This window comes from Mauremys reevesii, linkage group 27 (genome assembly GCF_016161935.1).
Source record: "Mauremys reevesii isolate NIE-2019 linkage group 27, ASM1616193v1, whole genome shotgun sequence".
Taxonomy (NCBI): domain Eukaryota; kingdom Metazoa; phylum Chordata; order Testudines; family Geoemydidae; genus Mauremys; species Mauremys reevesii.
Window position 1 is genome coordinate 8,146,178 of NC_052649.1, and position 23,879 is coordinate 8,170,056.

Below are 23,879 nucleotides of genomic sequence, written 5' to 3' on the forward strand. Positions count from 1 at the left end.
AAAACGATGGTCCCTTCCCTGAGCCGGTCCAACGGGGCCAGGGTTTCTCGCCTGGTGATTAGCTGGGGAACAGCTAATTGCAGAGGCAAACGTGTGCTCCTCGAACCTTCCCTCTTGTTATTTGTCTGCCAGTAGCACGGGGAGGCCCCAGCCGAGACCGGGCCGCACTGTGCTAAGTGCAGTTCAGACCCGCTGCGCCATGAAGAGTTTACAGTCCCGGCCCCCCCGACTCAGGACACCGTCAACGCCAACGGGATTTAAGTGCTTCACTGAGTGGGGATTCTTTGTGGAATCGGGGCCTAAACCGCCATAGCGACAAAGGCAGCAGCGTTTACAGACAGGGCCTCAGCCCAGAGACTCACCCGGCATCACACAGGAGCCAGGAAGTGAACCCACATCACCGGGGTCCAAGCCACTGCTTGACGATTAGTTCTCGTTAACCGCTGCCTTGTGCTCCCGTCACCTTCCCCGTTCCCACCCTCCACCCCTCCCGCTGCATCTTCTCCCCGCTCAGACTCTGGGGCACGCACTGTCTTCCTTCACATCTGTACTGCACCCAGCACACTGGGGCCTGATCCTCAGCTGGCTGCTACCGTGTAGGCACCGGGGAGCCGCAGCACACGGAGCCCAGCAGGGCTGTTTCTACTGCTCCAACTGAAGGACAGGAAAGCGATCGACACCAGGAGGGAAAGCGCCTCTTGCTCTGGCCATCCCTGCAGGGGGGGCATTTACGACCTGGAGTTTATTGCATTACTAATCATGACTCTCTTTAGCCTGATTAGCTGCTAACAATCAATGGCTGCCCAGACAGGAGGCCACCGGAAATAACTGGACCAGGGGCCGACTGCCGTCCCAGCTCCCCACACAGCTAATGACCCGGGCAAACCAGTCACCGAGCAATGAGGAGCCCTGCAGCCTGTTCCCAACCCCGCTGGCCTCCCGCTCGCTCGTGGCGCTGTCAGTTGCCAGGCAGATGTCGTTTCTGACCCATGCCAGCATGACATTCATTGGTATCTGGAGAGCAGCGCAGCTCCTGATCCAGCTCTGTGAAGAGTATCATGCCGCTGTTCATCCCAGGGGACGGCACGGAGTCTGCCACCTCCTGCTCCCGCAGAGCAACCGTTTGCTACAAGCTGACGGCTGAGAGCCGGGGGTGCAGCCCCCTTCCCCGTTTCCGGGGCCAGGGAGTGGCTACGGCCATACCTGTGCTGTGGGGATCCCCGCTCACGTCCAGGGTGGCCGGGAAGTCCCGGCTGGGGGCCGCTGCCGTTTTCTGTTTGTTCTTCACAGCTTCTATGGCTTTGAGTCTCCGGGCATGTTTGTGGCCTTTGTAATGCGCCTCGGCCTGGTTCTAGGGGCAGGAAGAGGGAGAGGTCAAGTCAGAGCACATGCAATGCTGCAGCGGCACAGCTGGGGAGGAGGGGGATGCAGGAAAGCAAAGGCCATTCTGAGACCAAGGATCCCTTGTTCTTCTGCAGCTCAGGGGCCTAACGTGCTTCGCAAACTTCTAATTAGAGCCCTTTTATCTCTGTGAGGTAGGGGACCCCCATCTACAGATCGGGGGTCAGGAGGAGAACCCAGGAGTCCTGCCTCCCAGTCCCCTCCTGCTGTATTAACTTAGATGGAATAAAGGTGCCCAAAGTGTCAAAGGTGAACCTGAAACTGTCCAACACGGAACCGTTTTGAACAAGATTCAGAGTTTTGTATTTAGAGCCATGGACGCTGCGCCCCTGGGTGAACCCCCCATTCACAACCCTCGTACCCTTGAATGAAAGATACAGAAAGAAGAAGAAGAAGAAAGCTGGAGAGCGTCTTTCGGGCGGTACAGATGGCACCAGCTGTCCTGTGGGGGGAAGGGAGGAGGTCAGCGGAGCTGGGCTGAGCTCTTTTGGCTGCTGCTGTTGAAGACGGATCCTGTTTCCTTGGTGGCGAAGACGAAACGCACGGGAAAGGGGAGAGAAACGAACAGCAACGAGAAAACATGCAGCTTCGGTCTCTGGTGCAGTCTCACTTGTGGAGAAAGCCAGGCCCAGCGCCCAGTCTGATCAGCCACGACGAGCCCTGGCAAGCTCGTACCGCAGCAGGCTGGGTAAGGCCCTGCATTTAGCTGCTTCTCTCTGGTCACAGGTTTGCAGCAGTGTTGGCTGGCTAAGCCGGACGCTCCCAAGACAGAAGGGAAAGGGAGAGGAAGGAACGAGTAGAATTGAAGTAGGGAAGGAAAAGGCCACACTGGGGGGTGGCTGAGACAAAGTCTCACCTCCCAGGTGGTATCGGATTTAACTGGAGCCAGCAGAGGTGGAGGCGGCAAACACATCCGGGTCCCTCCTCCGGCCTGGCCAGGGTCTCTCTCCAGATTTGAGTAAAATCTTTCTCCAGTCCCCTGCCTCATGTGCGTAGCTACACAGAGCCGAAGGCCAGACGGGACCACTGCAATCAGCTGCTTTGGCCTCCTGCACATCACAGGCCGTTACATGTCACCCGCTTCCCCCTGCACTGAGCCCAGTAACTTGTGTCTGGCTAAAGCATCGTCCAGAGAGGCGCCAGTCTGGGTCTGCAGACGCCAGGAGACGGGGAACCCACCACTGCCCTGGGGAGCTTGTTCCAGTGGTCAGTCACCCGCCCGGTTACAAACCGCGGCCTTATTCCTAACTGGAATTTGTCTGGCTCCAGCTGCCAGCCTGGGGTCCTGTCTGCCTGTCTCGGCTAGACGCAGGAGCTCTGCAGTACCTGGCGGAAGCTCCTGACACACTGATCAAGTCACCTCTCACTGTGCAGATGCTACACAGACCGAGTGCCTGCTCGCGTGGGGGCTCAGGAGGCAGGGACCTGTCTGCTGGGGCGGTGCGAGCATCTCTCCAAACCTCGGGCTCCGGCCAGTCCCTCGGGAGACCTAACCCGCTCAGATGAGCCCAGCCCAGTCCCCACCTGGGCGGGTTCCCTCTGCCCCCTGTGCTCAGGGAGAGTCCACGAACCCTCAGCTGGATCCAGTGCTGGCCGTAAAGATCTCCGCTCCACTCCTCCCACTCAGGCCAGGTTCCCGGGATAGCCTGTCTGGGGGCTGGCGGCCTGAGGCAAGTGGATTTCAAGGGACCCCCATGGAGCTCTGGGCTTCTGGATGAGCCCGTGGCATAAACCTGAAACCCAAAGCGAGTCCCTGGAGGCACGGGGGGGGGGGGGGCAGGGGCAGGATTTCCTATGGAGCTCTGTGACACGGAGCGGCAGAGAGGACGGGACACACACAGCGTGGTCTGGGGCAGGGCACTGGGCTCTGTGACTCTTCCCCTCGCTGCGTTGCTGTTTCCCCTCCCAACCACCCTTTTGTCTGGCTGGTCGATTTCGACCCTGAGCTCTTTGGGGCAGGAGTCTTCAGGTGCTACCATGAGAGACATCAGTGACTAAGTAACACCAGCCCCCTCAGCCCTGCCCAGTCCAACCCAAATGGAGCCAAGGGCAGAGCCGGCTGCCTGGGATGGACATGGGGTGACTGACTACACGTGGAGAAGGAGGATCTGTTACATCTTCGGGCGCCGACCAGCATCTGCTGCCAGAAGAACACGGTGCCCTGAAATCATCTGGCCTCCCCAGGGCCAGAGACCTCCAGCAAGGTGAGATTTGGAGGGGAGCGTGTTGCAAAGCTTTGGTTTCAGCCTTTCACTGAACTGCTTTGCATACAAATCGATCCAAGCCGAGGTATCATTTTGCTTCAACATTGCCGCATTGCAAGGCTGAGATAAGGACCCTTTGCTGATTAAATGCGCCAAGTCACTTTCAAAAGAAGCTTTCAGGCAAAATGTCTGACTTCAGAAACACACAATAAATTGCCTGCTGTTCGGAAAAAAACATTCGCGGGTAGGACACATCTCCCATTGTAACCAACAGGCCTCTAACATGCAATTTCCATTCACCGTCTCCTTTCTCCCGGTGAACATTGAATAATGAAGTGCACAGCGGTGGGCGCATGCCTGCACGGCACTGATAAAAACGTACACAAAAGATAATAGCCCCAAACATTTGTGTCCTTAGCAGTTGGGGACAAGGCAGCATTGTCACCAAAAGCCACCACAATTCAGCAATTTACGGAAACTAACTCCAAAATGAATGAAGACACTGTAACTGAGCAGGGCAGATTCATTTGCATGGCAATTCTGGGGGCCAATGTAGGCGGCCAGAGCTTGCTAGGAAGACCCAGACCCTCCACCCCCCCTCTTTAGGGAGAGAGAAATGAGGGTGTCAGAATTCAGAATCGATGGCAGGATCCGTGGATGAAAACCCACCAGGCTGACACCAGGGAGCAGAGGCTCAGTAGCTCCATCAGGTAACGGAATTTGGTCAGGCTGAGTTGGAGTTTAACGGGCGCCCAGCACTTTGCCATCCTACGCAGAAATCGAACCAGCTGCAGTGTAAACGGCTAGGTGCCTTTACTCCAGGCGTGGCCTTGGCGAGACGGGGCGGGAAGGGCAGGAGATACACGTGTGAGCGACAGATAGCCCGTGTGTGAAAGAAACAGTGCTGGAGAGACAAGAAGCGTGCGCACACATGAGATGCGCGTGAGCATTTGGGATAGTGAGACAGAAAGACACTGGGCGTGAGTGTGTACGAGCGAGATGGAGCACGAGCACTTGTTGTTCGAGTGCATTTGGGGCTAACAGGCTGATCCTGCATTAGCCACTGGAACCTGCCCTGCGACTTACACGGCAGCATGTTCCCAGTTACTCGGTGATGAAGCCGTCTGAGGACGCAGACAAGTCGAACTGGGACTCTGCTCTGAGCCAGCCTCCTGCAGCGTTTGCGGACGGGGGCTGCATTGCTCCTCTGGAAGAGGCGGAGCGGTGCAGGCTCCCAGGGACTATCCACATCGCGGCGGATCGCTGAGCTGAGTGCATCAAACTCCTCCTCAGAAAATGCACCAGGAAAGCTCCCAACTGGCCTCGTTCTCTGCCCGGGGACCATCTGCAGCAAAGGGCACGGAGGCGTCGAAGGACGGGCCTTTTCTTAGCAATCTCCCTTTGTCACAGTAGCTCTGGTGTGTTGCGTTTCATGCTCCCTAAATCCTGTTGGGGTCTGTGCTGCTGCCCTCCCTCTCGCTGACTGTGGGACTAACCGTGGAGAGAGGCACCACGCAGTGAGAGCCGGGGGTCAGACTCGTGGCCTTTACAGCAGGGAGGCTGCTCTAGCGAACAGGGCACCGGGGGGTGATCCGTCAGGCTCCCTCAGCCTGTGGGGATGAGTGCTGAGACAGAAAGTCTGCCATTCGTTTTGGGAGCCGCTGGGCTTCCCCTGCCCTCCACCAATCACCTTGTCCCCCGGCACCACAAGGCCCTGCCCAAACGCTGGGCTCAGCACGGGCACATCGTGGCTTTCAATAAAGCCAGGAAACTCCTGCCCTATTCCTCCGTTTGGAGAAGGGAAGCAGCGAGCACACTAGCATGATTACTGAGCCTCGGCTAGCAGAAGCAGAGTATAACGAGGCTCTGAAGGCGCAGGAGCCATGCGGCTGCTCATTAACCCACCTCGGGTGCTGGCTCGAGGCTCAGTTCTCCAGCCACACCGGCAGGGAGATTACTATGGCGTCTCCCTGCCTTTGCAACCAGCAAATCAATATCTGTTTGGGCGGGTGCTTGTCATGCGCGAGATCTAAATATTGCAGGGGGGGAGGAGACACAGGTATGGGTCGGGAGAGGGGACGCTTGGCTTTCGAGCACACAGGCTGCAGTTAGAGTCTGACAGATGCTTTTTAAAATAAACAGAGCTTTGGTTTGCAGAATTTAGGAGATTAGCCTGGCTTTGAAGGGCTGGTCTACAGGGGAAGGGGACAGTTACACTGCTGCAGCTACCCCGCTTTCACTCCCCACGGGGGATACTCTTATCCCAGAACAACTGTGTCTTTTTCTCAGTTTAGCTCAAACCCCTTCCCAAGACACGTAAACTAAGCCAGACAAAGGCCCTTACACCGGACTAAGAGTGTCCACATGGGGAGTTAAACCAGTATGACTCCAGTTCCCATTGTGACGTTGCACTCCATGTGTTTTATGGAAATAGGCTTATGAGTGTGAATATGATGTAACTGGAATATGCTTCATGCAAAAGGTCTCTTGTAAGGTATCATTACAAAGCTTATAATATATTGAGTGTGATCATCCTAATTGTTTGCATGTTTTATTTCTATGTCTGGAGTTAGGAGAATAACATATAAACTTGTGTTACTGATGCAACCTATTAAGTGGAAGCCATGAAGGGGGCTTCAGAATCCATGACCTGTAAATGGCTCCGTTTACTTGCAACCCTTCCTGTGTCTGTGTGGGCCAGCCCTGGAAGAACGGAGGCTGGGGTCTCCCATGTCACCTGACACTGGAATCCATCTGAAACCTGGTGCTTTTCCATTTAGGAGAAGTGGGGAACCAGAGGGACAGAGGGTTCCCGCCTTGTGCCAAAGATAGAAAAGGGGGAGAAGCGGGACAAAGGGGCTTCCAGTCATGAGAAAGTCCCTGCTGACCCCCGAGACGTCTGCTGGAACTAACAAGGACTCTACCGGGGACAGGATCGGGCCCAGACTAGGAAGGAGTCTAGTCTGTGAAAGAAGCTTATTAGACCATCTCTGAGGGTGAGATTTACCTGTATTCAGTTTCTTAACGTATTAGGCTTAGACTTGCGTGTTTTTGCTTTATTTTGCTTGGTAACTTATTTTGTTCTGTCTGTTATTACTTGGAACCACTTAAATCCTCCTTTTTATACTTAATAAATCACTTTTGTTTATTAGTAAACGCGGAGTAAGTGACTAATACCTGGGGGAGGGAACAGCTGTGCATCTCTCTCTCTCAGTGTTACAGAGCGCAGACGATTGATGAGTTTACCCTGTATAAGCTTTACACAGAGTAAAACGGATTTATTTGCCATTTGGATCCCATTGGGAGCTGGGTGTCTGGGTGCTGGAGAGAGGTGACCTGCTGAGCAGTTTTCACTGAGAGCCTGCAGCTGATCATTTCAGCCAACACGGAGCAGGGGAAAAGCCCACAGGAGGAGCGGCTGAAGGAAGGGAAATGCAGAAGGAAGAACAGAGCAGACATGTAGAGACAGGGAAGAGGGAGAAACTGGGAAAAGGAGGATGGGGAAGCAGGAGAAACGAATGGCAGCACAGCAGTGGCCTACAGCCACCACGGTGCCCTTGGTGAACGACGCCCAGTGCCAAGCGCCCAAAAATCATGAGATTGGGCTAAAGATCATGAGATTCGAAAAGACGATAAACACCAGGTGCTGGTTCTTTGCCTTCTGGATTTTGCACAGCCTGGGGTCCCAGTTCCAAGCTGAGATTTTCCCATAATCCTCTGATTCCAGGAGCTAACACACCACATATTGCAAGATTCCCCATAAATCCACCAGGGTTGGCAACACGGTCTGAATGGGACAATGCCATGATTCCTGCCAGGTTAATTACTCCCTCAGGGCCATATTCTGTCCCTTGTCCTCTGTGCCAGGCTCCTATCAACACCCTGGAGACCACGATGAGGAGCATGGAGCCCATCCGGGGCCCAGAATGACACACTGGGATTTCACCCTCTGCGCACAACGAGCATTACAACCCTGAGCCAGAGCAAAGAGATTCGACTGAGAGGTCGGCTGGTCAGTCAGCTCTTCACAGAAGGCTGCAGAGCAGATCTGAGCTGGTCATTGACAGTAAGGCCGGATCTAGTCTGGCCTCCCACGTGTTCCAGACCGGGGAACCTCACCTCTATCTGCTGGGGATCCACCCAACTTCTGCCGCCTCTGATTTGACTGAGAATTTCCTTTTAAACTTCTAATCAGCTCCTCCACCCAAGGGATTGGCCGGGTACAATTCATTACTGCTGGGGACGAATGAACGTGACCTTCCTCCCCTCGACAAGATGTTTGATTGATTTGGAAGGAAAGGCTAAAAAAAACCCCAAGCAACCCATCCAGCACATCAGAGCTCTGCAGCGCCGAGGCAGCAAAGATTACATTCAGCTCCTGAGGAACACAGACGAACTGCACGGGCTGATAAAGCAGCTTAAGCGTGCAAGCCAAGGAGTGAGGCAGCCGGAGCGGACCTGAGCGAAACGAAGAGCAGCGGAAAGACAAAGGAACAGACGTGGCAGCTCCACTGTACAGAGAGGGAGGGTGCAGCTGCCAGCCTGCCTCATGGAGCTGCACCGGTCCTGTGGAGCGGAAGAGAGGGGTGAAATAACCAGGGTGGAGGGCAGCAGAGAGGGGTAAATCCATCTGCAGCACCACGTGCGCGGGGTATGCCCAAGCCGCGGCCGTGCCTTGGAACGCGGCTGTGGAAATGAGCCCTCTGACGGCACCGTGCAACAGAGAGGGTGCGGCGGAAAGAGAAAGCAGCTGGCTTTACAATTTGCTGCCCTTCCATAATAATAAATAATTAGCTTCTTTCACCAGTAAATCTCCAAGCTCTGTGAAGGACGGCAGCATCATTGCCACCATTTTACAGATGAGGAAATGGAGGCACAACGGGATGCAGTGACTTGCCCAAGGTCACCCAGCAGGCCTGTGTCAGAGCTGGGAATAGAACTCAGGTCTCCCATGGCGCAGTCCTCTGCTCAAACCACTAGGCAACACTTCCTCCCATTAAAGCTAGGGAAGCCATCGAACACTGCAGGGCTTTCCCGCAGAAGGGGGCTGGCTGTGATGAGACACCCGCCGCCAAACCTGCCCTTCCCAGGGTGGAAAGGGGGGCATGACGCAAAGAGACAAGGTGATGATGACCAACCCTATTTTGGGAGGAACCCCTGGAGGGGATGGGTGAACCCGTCTAATGGGCCTATCTCCCTTGCGGTGCAGGGGACTTAACCCAGGCCTGTTTCCATGCTACTGGGCAAATTTACCCAAGCTATAAATGGGTGCGACTCCCCTGCAAGCGCCTTCACATGGCCAGGATCCGGCCCCCGGTTTGTAATTGTGCATGGGGTTTAGGGAACTCTGCTGGGCTTTGTCTCTGCTACCAAACTGGAACCGGTTTGAGGAAATCGATTTAAAACTCAACTAGTCAAATCAATGCAAACATCGAATGCAGACGCACGTCCATCTGTTTAACTCTGTGGTGATTTGGCTTGTGTCAGAACGCTGGGGAAACGGTTTATATGTAGGTACGTTAGGCCGGGCTTTGCACCAATGTCACTAGATCAGTTTTTAAATCGATGTCATGAAACCGGTGCATGCCAAGAACGCCTCCGTTTGCTGTTCCTCGGTGTGTGAAACCCACCCACAAAGGCCAGCTGCTGACCTAAGCACGACTGGGCTTCTGCGGCACTTTTCCAGTATAGACGAGGCCTTAGCCGTGCTGGGACAGGCCCAGGCATCAGGGCATTTCTTTATTCCAACTCCCTTTGAATCACAGAATCTCAGGGTTGGAAGGGACCTGAGGAGGTATCTAGTCCAGCCCCCTGCTCAAAGCAGGACCAAACCCAACTAAATCATCCCAGCCAGGGCTTTGTCAAGCCTGACCTTAAAAACCTCTAAGGAAGGAGATTCCACCACCTCCCCAGGTAACCCATTCCAGTGCTTCACCACCCTACTAGTGAAAAAGTTTTTCCTAATGTCCAACCTAAACCTCCCCCTCTGCAACTTGAGACCATGACTCCTTGTTCTGTCATCTTCTACCACTGAGAACAGTCTAGATCCATCCTCCTTGGAACCCCCTTTCAGGTAGTTGAAAGCAGCTATCAAATCCCCCCTCATTTTTCTCTTCTGCAGGCTAAACAATCCCAGTTCCCTCAGCCTCTCCTCATAAGTCATGTGCTCCAGCCCCCTAATCATTTTTGTTGCTCTCTGCTGGACTCTTCCCAATTTATCCACATCCTTCTTGTAGTGTGGGGCCCAAAACTGGACACAGTATCCAGATGAGGCCTCACCAATGCCGAATAGAGGGGAATGATCACATCCCTCGATCTGCTGGAAATGCCCCTACTTATACAGCCCAAAATGCCATTAGCCTTCTTGGCAACAAGGGCACACTGTTGACTCATATTCAGCTTTTCGTCCACCGTAACCCCTAGGTCCTTTTCTGCAGAACTGCTGCCCAGCCATTCGGTCCCTAGTCTGCAGCAGTGCATGGGATTCTTCCGTCCTAAGTGCAGGACTCTGCACTTGTCCTTGTTGAACCTCATCATATTTCTTTTGGCCCAATCCTCTAATTTGTCTAGGTCCCTCTGTATCCTATCCCTACCCTCCAGGGTATCAACCACTCCTCCCAGTTTAGTGTCATCTGCAAACTTGCTAAGGGTGCAGTCCACACCATCCTCCAGATCGTTAATGAAGATATTGAACAAAACCGGCCCCAGCACCGACCCTTGGGGCACTCCACTTGATACCGGCTGCCAACTAGACATGGAGCCATTGATCACTACCCGTTGAGCCCGACCATCTAGCCAGTTTTCTATCCACCTTACCGTCCATTCATCCAGCCCAGACTTCTTTAACTTGCTGGCAAGAGAGACAAGAGAAATCCCCTGGGGCTTCCCTATGTCCTGAGAACCCCCTTCCACCCCCCACTTCTGCTTTCTTTCTGGATGACCTACTCTCAACGGTGCAAAGGAAGCAGAAACCTTCTGCAAGGCCGGACTGGAAATAGCCCCTGCAGGTACAGAGGCAGCAGAGCCGGCTCCCACCTATCTAGATACTTAGCTGACCCTCATCATCGTACCTCAGGCGAGCACTCACCATCACTAATGGGTTTTGTCCCCCCAGCACTCCCTGGGAGATCAGGGTGTATTATCCCCATTTCATGGACGGGGAACTGAGGCACAAGGTAGAGGAGGAGACTTGCCCAAGGTCACACGGGGATTCTGTGGCAGGGCCAAGAACTGCAGCAAGGTCCCCAGAGTCCTAGTCCAGTGACCCGCCCACTAAATCACCCTCCCTGCAGCCCCCAGCGCAGTGGGCACCTCGGGGCAGGCAGGGTGAGTGCAAAGGGGCCCAGCTGGTGTTGGTGCTTAGCCATAGCCAGCTGCTGCATTCTCTAGCAGCCAGAGCTCCTGGGCTGGGACAGCAATGGCTCCGGACAGCCCCCTCCTCGGCTGTACCCCACGGAAGCCGCTGGCAATGCAGGATCTGGCCCACTGTCCGCTTATGGGAAGGAGCCTGTTCCTTCCTTGTCTCTAGCACAAGATGGACCATCTGGCTGCTAAGCCCCCTCTCCCTCGGCACTGCCCGCCCCACCCCCTCCAGACACAGCTTACCGCGGAGTTGAATCGGAGGTGGCAGATGTTGCAGGAGATGAACTGCTTCTTCTTGAGCGGGGAGGGGACGCCGAAGGTGTGACTGATCACGGCCTTCTGCACGGGATCCATCTGGAAGGGGAGGGAGGGCACGTGGTTACTCGGTGCTTAATACTGTGCTTTGAACACAGACCAGCAAAGCGCCCCAGTCTCGGCTCGGGAGCAGCACACGCTGCAGTGCTGCAACAGGGACATGCAGAATCCCTGCCCAGCTAAAGTCCTGGGGATCCTTTCCTTCCTCGGCTACTGCTGACGGAACCTGCCAGCACCTAGAACATGCAGCTCCTGTCTCGGATTTAGCTTAGGTCCCCTGCGCTCTAGCAGGGAAAACAAGGACCTTTCGACTCAGGCCTCGGCAGGTAAAAGAGCATTTCAGCTCCCCTTCAGGGGGAGGTCTGGCACGTGCTGTCCTCCAGGTACTGACCGGGCAGAATCCAGACTTGTCCCCATCCCCCCATGTCCAACACACGGGGAGGTGCGAATGTTCCCACCTCTTATCATATTGTTACAGCAGGAGCCCCAAGAGGGCGCTGTTACAAGCCTTGCGAGATCTTTTCCTTCGCCTGCCAGCGCGGACGGTCTTTGAAGAAATGCTGCCTCGTTGTTTGTTTTACGGTGCCCATTCGTTCTTTGCAAGGAGCTGCAGCAAGCAGCAGGGGACTCTGGGCCCTGCCTCAGTCTCTCCAACTAGAGCCAATTCTTGCTGTCGGGGATCCGGGCCCTGGTGTTGGCCCGAGCTTTCAGAGCGCGCGGCTGTGCCTGCATGCTGTTTGTGACCACCTCTGCTGAAGGACTAAGGCACATGGTGTAACTAAAGCCAGTTACACTAAGAAAATGTGCAGACTTTGCATCGCTGGTGTCTCTCCATTGCAAACCAACCCGCAGGGCCCCATGACCTGCACTTGCTCAGCAGAGGGGTGACAATATCTCCTCTCCCCCAGCCTCCGGAGCCTTCCTGCTTTCTCCTGGCTGTTGGGTAACTCCACCCCTTCCCCAGTACCAGGGAGAAATAATTCCTCTTTGTCATGATTTCACCCACAGATCTCAATGCCCGTTAGTCCCACGCCCCCTGAGAGCTGGGAATCATTACCCCCCGCTTACAGAAACACCAAGAGTGAGTTTTCCTCACGGACACATAGCAAGTTAGTGGCAGTGCCAGGACTAGAACCCAGGAGCCCTGGCACCTAGTCCCCAGGGTAACTGTCCAGGGATAGATCCAGGAAGCTCTCAGAGATTCTCCTTCCTCTCTGAACCCTTCTCCGTTCACCACAGATGTCAATGCCGTGGATGGCAAATTATCGGTTTTCATCTGGGGTCCCCAGCTGCTCTGCTCAGCAGCCAATGAAACAGGTGCGTTGCCAGGTGACTTGGCTGGAACCTCAGTCACTGAAATAGGGTCTCAGCGTTCGGACCCGGAGGCGATAAAAACGAGTCACCGGCCATTAACCCTTTGTTTGCTGTTAATCAGTGAGTAAAATTCAGCCCCACGCAAGGCCAGCAGAAGCCCTAAGCACTACGGGGTTTACACGGTGCTGGTACCTTGTGCTTTGCCCTCTGCCCTGCAGCGAATCTCACCCTAGTGACAACACTTCGCTCTCCTCGCAGTGAGGCGTCGCTGTGACACCCTATGAGAGGCAGACCCACCGATGGGGGTGGAGCTCGGAACAAGGAACCCTGCAAATTCCCTGCTCTGACACCTAGACAGCTGCCCAGCCCACAGCTAACGGATTCGCCAGGCCGCCAATTCTGGGAGCGTTTCGACAGGTTGCTGCCATTGGGATCTAGGCTGAGCACTCAGATGCAGGGAGGGGAATCCCTGTGGGCCAGCTCACAATCGCTCTGTGCTTCAGGTCCCCAGCTGTAAAGTGGGGGTGGTAACCCTTTCCTCCTCCCCCCTTGGTCTGACTTGTAGGTACTTTGGGGCAGGCACAGGAAAGGAAAGCGCCTAGCACCAGCCAATCTCGACTGGGGCCTGCAATATAAGAAGTCATTTATTTTTCATGCTGTATCAAACTATTAGCACAATTATTCAGGAACATTTTTTTATTGGCCAAGGAGTCCCCTGGCCCCTGGTATTCCACAGGGCGCATGCACTTGCGCTGCACAGAACTAGAACAACTCTAGCTATTTGCAACGGGCTGTGTCTTTCCGTGAGACGATTCATCAAAGGGCAGCGGTTGTGAGACGAGGCAGACGCACACAGACCAACAACAGCCCCCAGTGGGTCTGTCTCTCCCTGACGCTCAGCGTCATTTTAGTCCTCAGCCGGAGCGGTAAACTTATTCGAAAAGCCATAATTGTTTTAAACAAAACGCATTTATTAAGGGGGGAAAACAAGAATAATCTCTTTGTTGGAGTGCAGCTATAATCTATAATGCAAGGATTGTTTCACTACCCGGAGGCATAGGAAGATTATCTTATCTGCGTCCTGCTGTCAGTGGAGCCTTGGGTTTTCAGGCGATCGTATTTCTCTGCAAAGCTATTTAGTCGCAGAGACAGGTGCATCAGTCTTCAGGGCACATGCCTGGACAACAGAGCCATTATCAAGACCCCAAATTCCATTCCAGGAGTGAGCAGAATGGTAATATCGAGTGATTAATGAAGTGCCTGTTTGCTATGAAATTTTACTCACTTATCTGGAATATAAATGAAGAGGCATTTGGGTTCTGATGGGGGAACCAGAGGCCTCTAGTGATGACAAAGACGCTGCTCCGAACACTGCGGTGCACTCACAGCAGCACCCCCACAGTGCAAAAAACAAGAGGAATCTCTCTCCTCCGTGCAGTGCTGCATCAAAGTGCTGTGTCCATGCTGGTCCCTTACTGGAATGGCCCAGCGTTTTAACTGCTCTTCTGCCTTTGAGGAGCTCATCCCCCATGTCTAGCACCTCAGGAGGGAGCCAAGAACCGGAGAAGCCAGGAGGAAGGTGGAGTGGAATTTACAGATCTAGGAAGATGCCATGGGTGGGAAGTTCAGGAAGGTGGCAGATATTTCTTGGGCAGCAGTGCCCATAATTAACTCAGGGAGGAAGGATGGGCTTGGGTTGAGGCATTGGACTGGGACTCCTGAGATCTGAGTTCCCACCTCTGCCACTGGCTTCCTGTGTGATCCTGGCTGGGCAAGTCGCAGAATCTCTCCGGGCCCCACTTCTTCAACTGGAAAAATGTAATAATCCTTCCGCTGCCTGGTCCAGTAGGACTGCGAGCTCCTGAGGGCAGGGCCCATCTCCCACGATGGGGCTGTGCGGCACCCAGCCCCACGGGGCCCTGATCTCTGTTGCAGACTCTAGTTGCTCCCATAATACACAACATGACAACCGCAAATCACAGCCGAGGATTTCACAGACATTTAGGAGAGTCCCAGGAATGTGACACTAAGACCTGGTCACGCCCTGGAAAAACACTGCGCCCTCAGGGCCATAGTTCGGTCAACCTGACCCCTTCTGTAAACGTGGCGGGGTCAGCGGAAGAATTCTCTAGTACCTGGGAGAGGCGGATTAACTCCATGGATGGGAAAACCCCTTCTGTAGGAAGCGTCCACGCTACAGCAGCCCAGCGACAGCGCCAAAGTGACACTGCGTCTAGACACGGCCTCAAGTAAAACGGGTTGAATTCAAAAGCGCACGTGTGCGAGCGCACAAGTGTGCCTACCGGCCCCGCACTGGTCTTCTGAGTCTGTGAAGGATACAGATTCTTCCCTCCCATCAATTTACAATGCCCATGTGAGACTATAGGATCCAAGCCTGTGTTAGACACGGAACAGACCAAGACACCGTTCCGAATACACGCTGGAGGTTGTTACTAAGGTGGCTGAAATATACCTAGTTTTCTGTGTGCAAAATTTAGAAAGAAACAAAATATTGTTATTCTGGGGAAAGTTTTTTGCTGAAATATTCCATTTTTCCATCGAAACGTAACCCAAAATTTGATGTCTGCGCTCGTCCCCTCTTTCCACTCCTTTTTTCACTAGAAGAGCAGAAATATGGAAAACCTGAAAACATTACGCTGAATTTTAAAAATTGAAATAAAATAGTTTTGTTTCATTCTGATGAAAAACAGGCGCATTCTGAACAAGCCAAGCATTTGCACAGAAAATTTCTGAATTGTTCAAAATGCCATTGTTTGGGGGGGAAACACCTCAACCTTTTGATGACAAAACGTCAGCCAGCTGCAGGCATCACACACATGCCCTGCCACACGGGGATGCAATGAGGGATGGTTTTGTGGTTAATGCTCCAAACTGGGCACCAGGACTCCTGGGTTCTATTCCCAGCTCTCCTACTGATTTGCTGCAAGTCACTTCCTCGGTCTGTGCCTCAGTTTCCCCCGCTGTAAAATGGGGATGGTGACACTGCCCTGCCTCAGAGAAGAGCCGAGCCGTGGAAATTCCTCGATGGTTGACAGACACATGGAGACTGGGGGCTGGAAGATGGGCAAATGATTATTATTTTTATTATAAAAGTACCAGATTTTGATGCCCGGCGAAGCTTTGGGCCAGACTCCCAGTGGGTTTAAATGGGCATTTTTCCATCGACTCCAACGGAGCTCCACTCATTGAGAGCAGTGGAGAGAAAGGCTCAAGGGGCACTTGTTAAAGATTGTTCAACTATTTAATCAGATGGATTAATAGCAAAGGGAAAAACCCCAACCCCTGGGGAGAGCAGAGCTGATTGGCTCTTTATTACTACGCTGAACCTTCTGAGGGGCTGTGATGAGATGCAGGCTCCACACCATGGAGACAAAAGGGACTAGACAATTTGGTATTTAATGATCAAGGGTCCTTGATGCTACATGCTAGAGGTTTACACGCCTATTAATTAACACTAAATTACAGCCTCTCAGAAAGCTTCACTTTCCATTTTGGACTCTTCATATAAAGTATCCTCCATTAATATCAAAACCAGAGGACATTTTAACTGTCCAATCAATTTGTATTCAGTTCATATTCACTTTAATAGCGCTAGTCCATCATGAATTCATTCAGCCTCTGCGGATGGGCCCTCGCTGCCTTTCTAACTCTTCGAAGGCCCAGTCTGCAGCCAGGAAGGGGCAATTAAAGAAAAGTTAGCCCTCCCCTGATGGATTTTTAAACTCCTTGTTTAAGGAGATGAAACTGACGATCCGTTTCCCAACAGGTTGGGTCATCGCGCTGTCCTACAACCTCATCATCATCACGCTCCTTTCTGGTGTCTTCCCATCACCCAATCTCCTGCCCTCACTGGCTGGGTTCTCTGAGAGTAACAGGAGAATGGCACATCCCAAAGTCATTGCTTCACATTCCCAGACATCTCTGGGGAAGCCACAGGGCTCTTGGCAGCTCTGGGTACCGGCTGCACAACAGACATTCGCCTGAGCTTTCCGTTCCATTCCTTAGCACGCACAGTCTCCTACACGTCCCGCCAGGTAACGCCCTGCCTCACTGGATCTGCGTCATATGAGAAACGACTAATAAACAACCCTGTCAGTAAAGTTCTATTATACAGAGGCGCTACTGGGGCAGGACTCCTGGGTTCCACTCCCAGCTCTGACAACGATTCCCTATGTGACCCGGGGCAAGTCACTTGCAAAATCTGCCCTTGTGCAGAAGAGCCCAGTGTGGATTACAGCCAGGTTAAACAAGCCTGAAAATGTCTCGTACAGTGCAGGGAGCCAGATTTCAGAGGGGATAAGCACCCACCCACCCACAACTGCCACTGATGCTACTGACATCAGCTGTGGCTACTCAGGATTGCTCCAGATCAGGCCTGTTAACCCCTCGGCTTTGGACTGCCCCATCTGTAAAACGGTGGCAACGACATCCAGGCTCCTATGGGTATTAAAGAGTTTAAGTGGTTTGATTAATAGATCGCTAGGTTGCAAGGCCAGAAGGGATCACTGGGAGCATCTAGTCTGGCCCCAGAGCATCCCTAGGCTAATCCCTACAGCAGAGCTTTCAGAAAACCAGCTACTCTTGATTTGAAAACAGTCAGTGACGGAGGATCCTCCACGACCCCTGGTTAGTGACGCTCATTGTTCAAATGTTCAGCTTTATTTGTCTAGTGTCAACTCGCAGCCACTGGATCCCGTTAGACCTTCCTCTGCTAGACTGACGAGCCCATTTTTACTTACTTGTTCTCCAGATAGGTGCTTATAGACAGTAATCAACTCACCCCTTCCCTTTGTTCACATCAACAGACTGAGCTCTTTGAGTCGATCGCTGTTTTCTTATTCTCATGGCGCTTCTGTGACCCCTCTCCAATTTATCAACATCCTTCTTGAATCGTGGGCACCCGAACTGAACACAGGGCTCCAGCAGTGGTGGCACCAGTGCCGAACACAGAGGTTAAATAACCTCTCTACACCCAGCCAAGATTCACATGGTTATGCATCCCAGGATCGCATTAGCTCTTTTGCCGCACACCATCACACGGAGCTCTTAGGTTTGAGGCTCCTAGAGGTGGCTTCTTCTCCTCTCCCTGATGGCAAGTACCTCTGAGCGCTGTACGTTCCCATCACCATTCGCCTGCAGAGTCAGGGAAGTCAGTCTGTGCCTGGCAACCCATATGAGCCGTCATCTCTAATGTGGGGCTCACTGCAGCAAGCCATTCCGCCCCTGCACCGGCCCGGGGAGCAGCGCTGAACTGGCTAACTCCAAAGGGACCGTTCAAGGCAAAGGGAGCTTCCATCCCATTTCAAGAGACCTCATTTCTAGACATGCGCTTTGGAAAGTGCAGCATGAAACCGCTGCCTGGGCCATCGCCGCAGCCGCTGCCACATCCATCCAACGCTGAGTGAGATCAGACCCAGCTGACGTCGCTTGCTAACTCGTTTCATTGTTTTGGACACAGAGATGCAAAGATTTCCCAGAATGCCGGGACCCGGGTCCTGCTCTCTGGTTACGTGAAGCTGTTTGCAGCAGTGAGTCCCATAGGTACTATGGGATGCCACCTGTCCCTTCCCTCTGTCGACTTACGCCAGCCACAGGGCCTCTGTTACCGAGGCTCTGAGCATTTCACAATCTTTTATATGCATTGATCCTCCCCAAGCCTCCCGGGAGGCAGGGCAGTGCTAGTCATCCTCATTTTCCAGATGCGGGACCGAGGTACAGAGGAACTAGACCAGGGAATTGGACCCGGGTCTCCCAAGTCTCTGCCTCGCACCCTAACCACTGGGCCATCCTCCCCCTTTAGACTCCTTCACAACAATAAAAACTTAACTTACATCTAGCGCTATCACTTCGCTGTGCAAACACTCATTCGTTCATGGGAAGTAGGCTGGCCAGAAGTATTCCCATGTTACAGATGGAGAAATTGAGGTACAGAGAAGAAAAGTGACTTCCCTCTTCATAGAGGAACAAACCTCAAGGACAACTCTCCACTCTAAAGCCAAGAGTCATTGCAGCTGCAGATGCTGAGGGTTTCACAGCTGTTTCACCCTCACCATTTCTTGTATTCAAAAGTCAACTCTAACGTCGAGTTTTGAAAAGGCGTTCGGAAGTGGGCCATGCCGTGCATAGCTGTTCTGTGGAGCCTGTCCGGGCTAGTCACCCGCTTGCACTGCAGATATCAAATGACACTCTGTCTCTGCATCTCTTTGTTCCATCAAGCAGATCTGCAGAGAACAGTGTGTTTTTAGCACACCGAGAACTTTGCTAGAAGCACAAAACGACTCCTTTTGGTGGGTGATGCTGAATGGTTTCGACACTTTGATGCCACCTGAGTATTCTTGTGCTTCTACTTAAAAAAAAAAAATAAAAGTACTCCAGTAACTTTCTTCCAACTTTTGCAGTCACAGACATTGGACTGGAAAAGCCCTGACATAACCCTGGCTAGTATCCTCCCAGTGCTGGATGGTACCCCCTACAGTCTATTCTCTGTGGCATCAAGAACTCCTTCGGCACAGTAAAATGTGCCATGATGTACTTGTCCTGGTCTATGCTAAATACAGCTCTGCTGAGGGATCTCTGCATTGAGAGCGTACGTACCAATTCCCAGGGCTCAGGAGTGGCTGGTCTGACGCGATTTTCATTTACAGATTCCAGCAGAATTAATTGGAATGCATCAGGAGCCTTCTGTCCCCATCTCCGGAGAGAACTCACACGAACGCAGAGAGGTGATTCTGGGTACAGGGCATTCAGAGAGCAAATGTCTCTGCTTTATAGTCAATTCCTATTGACTCAAATTACTCAATTTATCCCCGGGATGTTCCTCCTGATATAAATAGAGATCTCCTCGTTGAACTTCCTGCCAGCCACCGAGGTCAGAAACGGGAATTCAGAGGGACAGCGTCACTTTGGACTGCGCCTTCTGGTACTGCGGTTTTGCAAGACACTGTTAGATCTTGGGGAACTCAACGCAGCCGCAGCCAGAGCCAGAGCGTCCCTCCTGAACACGAGCTGCCGTCTGTGGGGCAAGAGCGCACAGCTCGGGAGGATTCGCTTTGCTCCAGAGTAGAACATCTGCTGGGTTCATGAGAGTCTTGTGACCTGCCCAGCATGCAAAGGGTTCAGCTCTGCAGTAACAAGCGACTCTCCCTCGACGCTGTTCCAGCGGGGGTGACTATTACAGAACATTTCACGGGACGGGGACAGGAAGCCAGCACATGGGCTTGGGGTCAGAAGGTGCAAGTTCACTGACTGGAGTGGAGTTGCTCTCTCCTTGCACCAGCTCTGAATACGACCCAGGGTAGCTGGAAATCGGAAATCTAAAGCACGACCAGCTTTTCTTTCTTCCCTTAGCGTATACTTGAGGCTCAGCTGCCAGATGGACTCGCTGAGCTGTCGCCATGTGTCATGGGTCTACCCTCACTTGAAGCTGGGGGGTTTCAAAGTGAGGACCAGCATGTCTTCCCCCACCCCAAAATCCTTAGGGTAGGTCTCCTTCAGGCTGCCACCACGAGACACTATATTCCCCTCCTCCCCTTTCCAGAGACGTTCCTGGGAAATACAGATCCACTCCCCGGAGGGAAACCTCCCCCCCCTCCCTCTCGCCTAGCCACTGGAAAGAGATACCTGATTCAACTGTTTGAATCAAACCCAGGAGGAACCCTCTCCCCCCTCCCTTCTCTGCCCGGAGATAAGCCTGTCTCACCACCGAGAGAGTGTCTTCGCCCCTCCCCCTATCCACAGTGGAAGGGATTTAATCAAGTCTTTATAGAAAGAATTTATTAAAAGAAAAACAAGAAAATACAGAATCTCTATGAGCCCAAGCTGGCCACTCATAGGGTATAACCTTGCTAAGTTCTGGAGAGAATCCTCTCTCTTTCTCAGTACAACAACACAGCAGAATAAGAATAATCAATAACAAACACACAGAATTGCAAGCATAGGATTATTAGGTGAGGACACAACGTATCTTTCTAATACTCACTATCTTGACTAGAAGAACTTAGTTCAGAAAGGTGGAAACTTGTAGACTTGATTAAAACATCTGGACTCTTGTAACTCCAGACGGCTAAAGACAAAGACCCCCCCAAACAGAGGGAAAAGTTCCCTCCTAGGAGTTTCAAATTCTCTTCCCTGATTGGTCCTCAGGTCAGGTGCCCACCAGGTATTATACTTTAACCCTTTACTAACTATTCATGACACGCCCCCCAAATCGTTACAGTGGGATCCACTGGCGGCGATTTCCTCCTAGAACTGTAAAACAACCAGAGTAATAAAACACATGCACTATTACATCGACTACTAAGCATGAAAACATTTTAAGAAAAGTTTTAGCCACTTGATTCTGGGAAACTTTCACGAGAGAGTGCATCAGCAACTTTGTTGGAAGCTCCTGAAATGTGTTGAATGTCAAAGTCAAAGTCTTGGAGAGCTAAGCTCCAGCGGAGAAGTTTCTTGTTGTTTCCCTTGTTGGTGTGAAGCCACTTTAGCGCAGCATGGTCAGTTTGTAGCTGGAACTGCCGGCCCCAAACGTATGGGCGTAGCTTTTCCAGGGCATATACAATGGCGTAACATTCTTTTTCACTGATGGACCAGTGGCTTTCCCTCTCAGACAGTTTCTTGCTGAGAAATACGACAGGATGGAAGTTGTGATCCGGTCCTTCCTGCATGAGTACCGCTCCTACCCCACGTTCAGATGCATCGGTGGTAACTAGGAAGGGTTTGTCAAAGTCTGGGGCCCTTAAGACAGGGTCCGACATGAGTATCGCCTTAAGCTGGGTAAAGGCTTTCTGACACTCATCAGTCCACTTAACTGCATTTGGCTGGGTTTTCCTGGTCAGATCAGTTAGTGGGGCAGCGATTTGGCTGTAGTGTGGTACAAATCGCCTGTAATATCCGGCCAAACCTAAGAAGGATTGGACCTGCTTCTTTGACCTTGGGACAGGCCACTGTTGGATAGCCTCAACCTTGGCCTGTAGGGGGTTGATGGTTCCTTGACCCACCTGGTGTCCTAGGTAAGTCACTCTGTTTTGGCCTATTTGACACTTTTTGGCCTTGACAGTAAGTCCTGCCTGCTTGATGCGCTCAAAAACCATTTTCAAATGTTCTAGGTGTTCGGGCCATGAATCAGAAAAAATGGCCACATCATCGAGGTATGCAACTGCACAGTCTCCCAATCCCGCTAGTAGACCATCCACCAGCCTTTGGAAGGTGGCAGGTGCATTCCGTAATCCGAATGGAAGCACATTAAACTCATACACCCCTGCATGGGTGATGAAGGCAGATTTTTCCTGGCGGGTTCATCTAGTGGTACTTGCCAGTACCCCTTGGTTAAGTCAATGGTAGAGATGAACTGGGCACGTCCCAACTTTTCCAATAGCTCATCAGTGCGTGGCATTGGATAGTTGTCTGGACGAGTTACAGCATTTAGCTTACGGTAGTCCACGCAAAAGCGTATTTCCCCATCTGGTTTGGGAACCAGAACCACTGGAGATGCCCATGCACTGGTAGAAGGGCGGATGATACCCATCTCCAACATGTTGTCAATCTCCTGTTTAATAGCAACTTTGGCATGAGGTGACACCCGGTAGGGTGGGTCCTAATCGGGTGAGCATTACCTGTGTCAATGGAGTGGCAGGTTTGCTCAGTCCGTCCTGGGTTGGCTGAGAACAAGGCGCGAAGAGAGTGCACAGCTCCTTGATCTGTTGCCGCTGCAGACGTTGCAGGGTTGAGGAGAGGGTCACCTCTTCCACACCACCATTTCTTTTACCTTCGTAGTAGACACCTTCAGGCCACTCGGTGTCATCTCCTTCCTGAACTGTAAAGTGACAGACCTGTAATTCTCTGGGATAAAGGGCTTTAGAGAGTTAACATGAAACACTTTAGGCTTTAAAGAGGAATCAGGGAATGTTATGAGGTAGTTAACAGCTCCCAGGCGCTCCTGGACCACGTATGGTCCTTCCCAGGATGCTTCCATCTTATGGGCCTGTTGCGCCTTCAAGACCATGACCTGGTCTCCTACCTTGAAGGAACGCTCTCTGGTGTGTCTATCATACCAGACCTTTTGCTCGCTTGAGCATCCTTTAAGCTCTCTCGAGCAAGGGCCCAAGAGTCTCGGAGGGTGTTTTGAAGGTTGTTTACAAAGTCCAGAATGTTAGTCCCTGGGGAAGGTGTAAACCCCTCCCATTGCTGCTTTACCAGCTGTAATGGCCCCTTAACCTCATGGCCATACACCAGCTCGAATGGTGAGAATCCTAAACTGGGATGTGGAACAGCCCTGTAGGCAAACAGCAACTGTTGTAACACTAGATCCCAATTATTGGAGTGTTCATTGACAATTTATGGATCATGGCCCCCAAAGTTCCATTGAACCTTTCCACTAGGCCATTAGTTTGGTGATGGCACGGGTGGCAACCAAGTGATGCACCCCATGAGTTTCCACAGGTCTTTCATGGTCCCTGATAGGAAATTTGTTCCCGAATCTGTAAGAATTTCAGAGGGCCAACCCACCCTGGTAAAAATGTCAGTTAAGGCCTGGCACACAGTGTTAGCCCTGGTGTTGCCTAGAGCTACTGCTTCCGGCCATCTGGTAGCAAAGTCCACAAAAGTCAGTATGTACTGCTTTCCTCTGGGGTCTTTTTGGGAAAGGACCCATAATATCCACAGCTACTCGCTGAAATGGGACCTCAATTATGGGAAGTGGCTGGAGAGGGGCCTTGACCTGGTCTTGAGGTTGCCCTACCTTTTGGCATACCTCACAAGACCGGACATACTTGGCCATGTCCTTGCCCATCCCCTCCCAGTCGAAGGACCTTCCCAACCTGTCTTTGCTTCGGTTCACCCCAGCATGGCCACTGGGATGATCATGGGCTAAGCTTAAGAGCTTTTCCGGTACTGGAACTAGCAACCGTTTTTGAGGATGCCAGCCCTCCTGGTGTCCACCATAAAGACTTTCCTTGTATAAAAGTCCTTGGTCCACCACAAACCGGGATCGGTTAGTGGAGCTGAGAGGCGGTGGGTTGCTGCGTGCCGCCGCCATGCTGAGGCTGTCATCGGCTTCCTGCTCTGCTTGGAACTGTTCCCTTGAGGCGGGAGACACCAGTTCCTGTGGAAGCGATGTAGGTGATGAGGTTGTTTCCGTTGACTGTGAACCGCGCCCCGCTGGTGCACAAAGTGTCATTTCAGGCTCCGGCTGAGCCTCTTGGGTAGGGTTGTCTGCTGCTTCTGCCAGTTTTGGCGCGCCCTCCGCGGTGGAGTTATGGCGCTGGC

The 23,879-nt window shown here is 52.5% G+C and overlaps 1 protein-coding gene across 7 annotated transcripts in view; it reads right to left on the reverse strand.

Annotated features, from left to right (window-relative positions):
* Positions 1-23,879, reverse strand: part of LOC120392089 (zinc finger protein 385C-like) — a 186,582-nt gene that overhangs the window by 13,286 nt on the left and 149,417 nt on the right. For all 7 annotated transcript variants that reach the window (XM_039516477.1, XM_039516478.1, XM_039516476.1 and 4 more), the window contains 2 exons: positions 11,211-11,321; positions 1,204-1,351 (listed from right to left, as the gene is read on the reverse strand). In XM_039516477.1, coding sequence (XP_039372411.1) covers positions 1,204-1,351; positions 11,211-11,321 — 259 coding nt within the window. The remainder of the gene's footprint in view (positions 1-1,203; positions 1,352-11,210; positions 11,322-23,879) is intronic.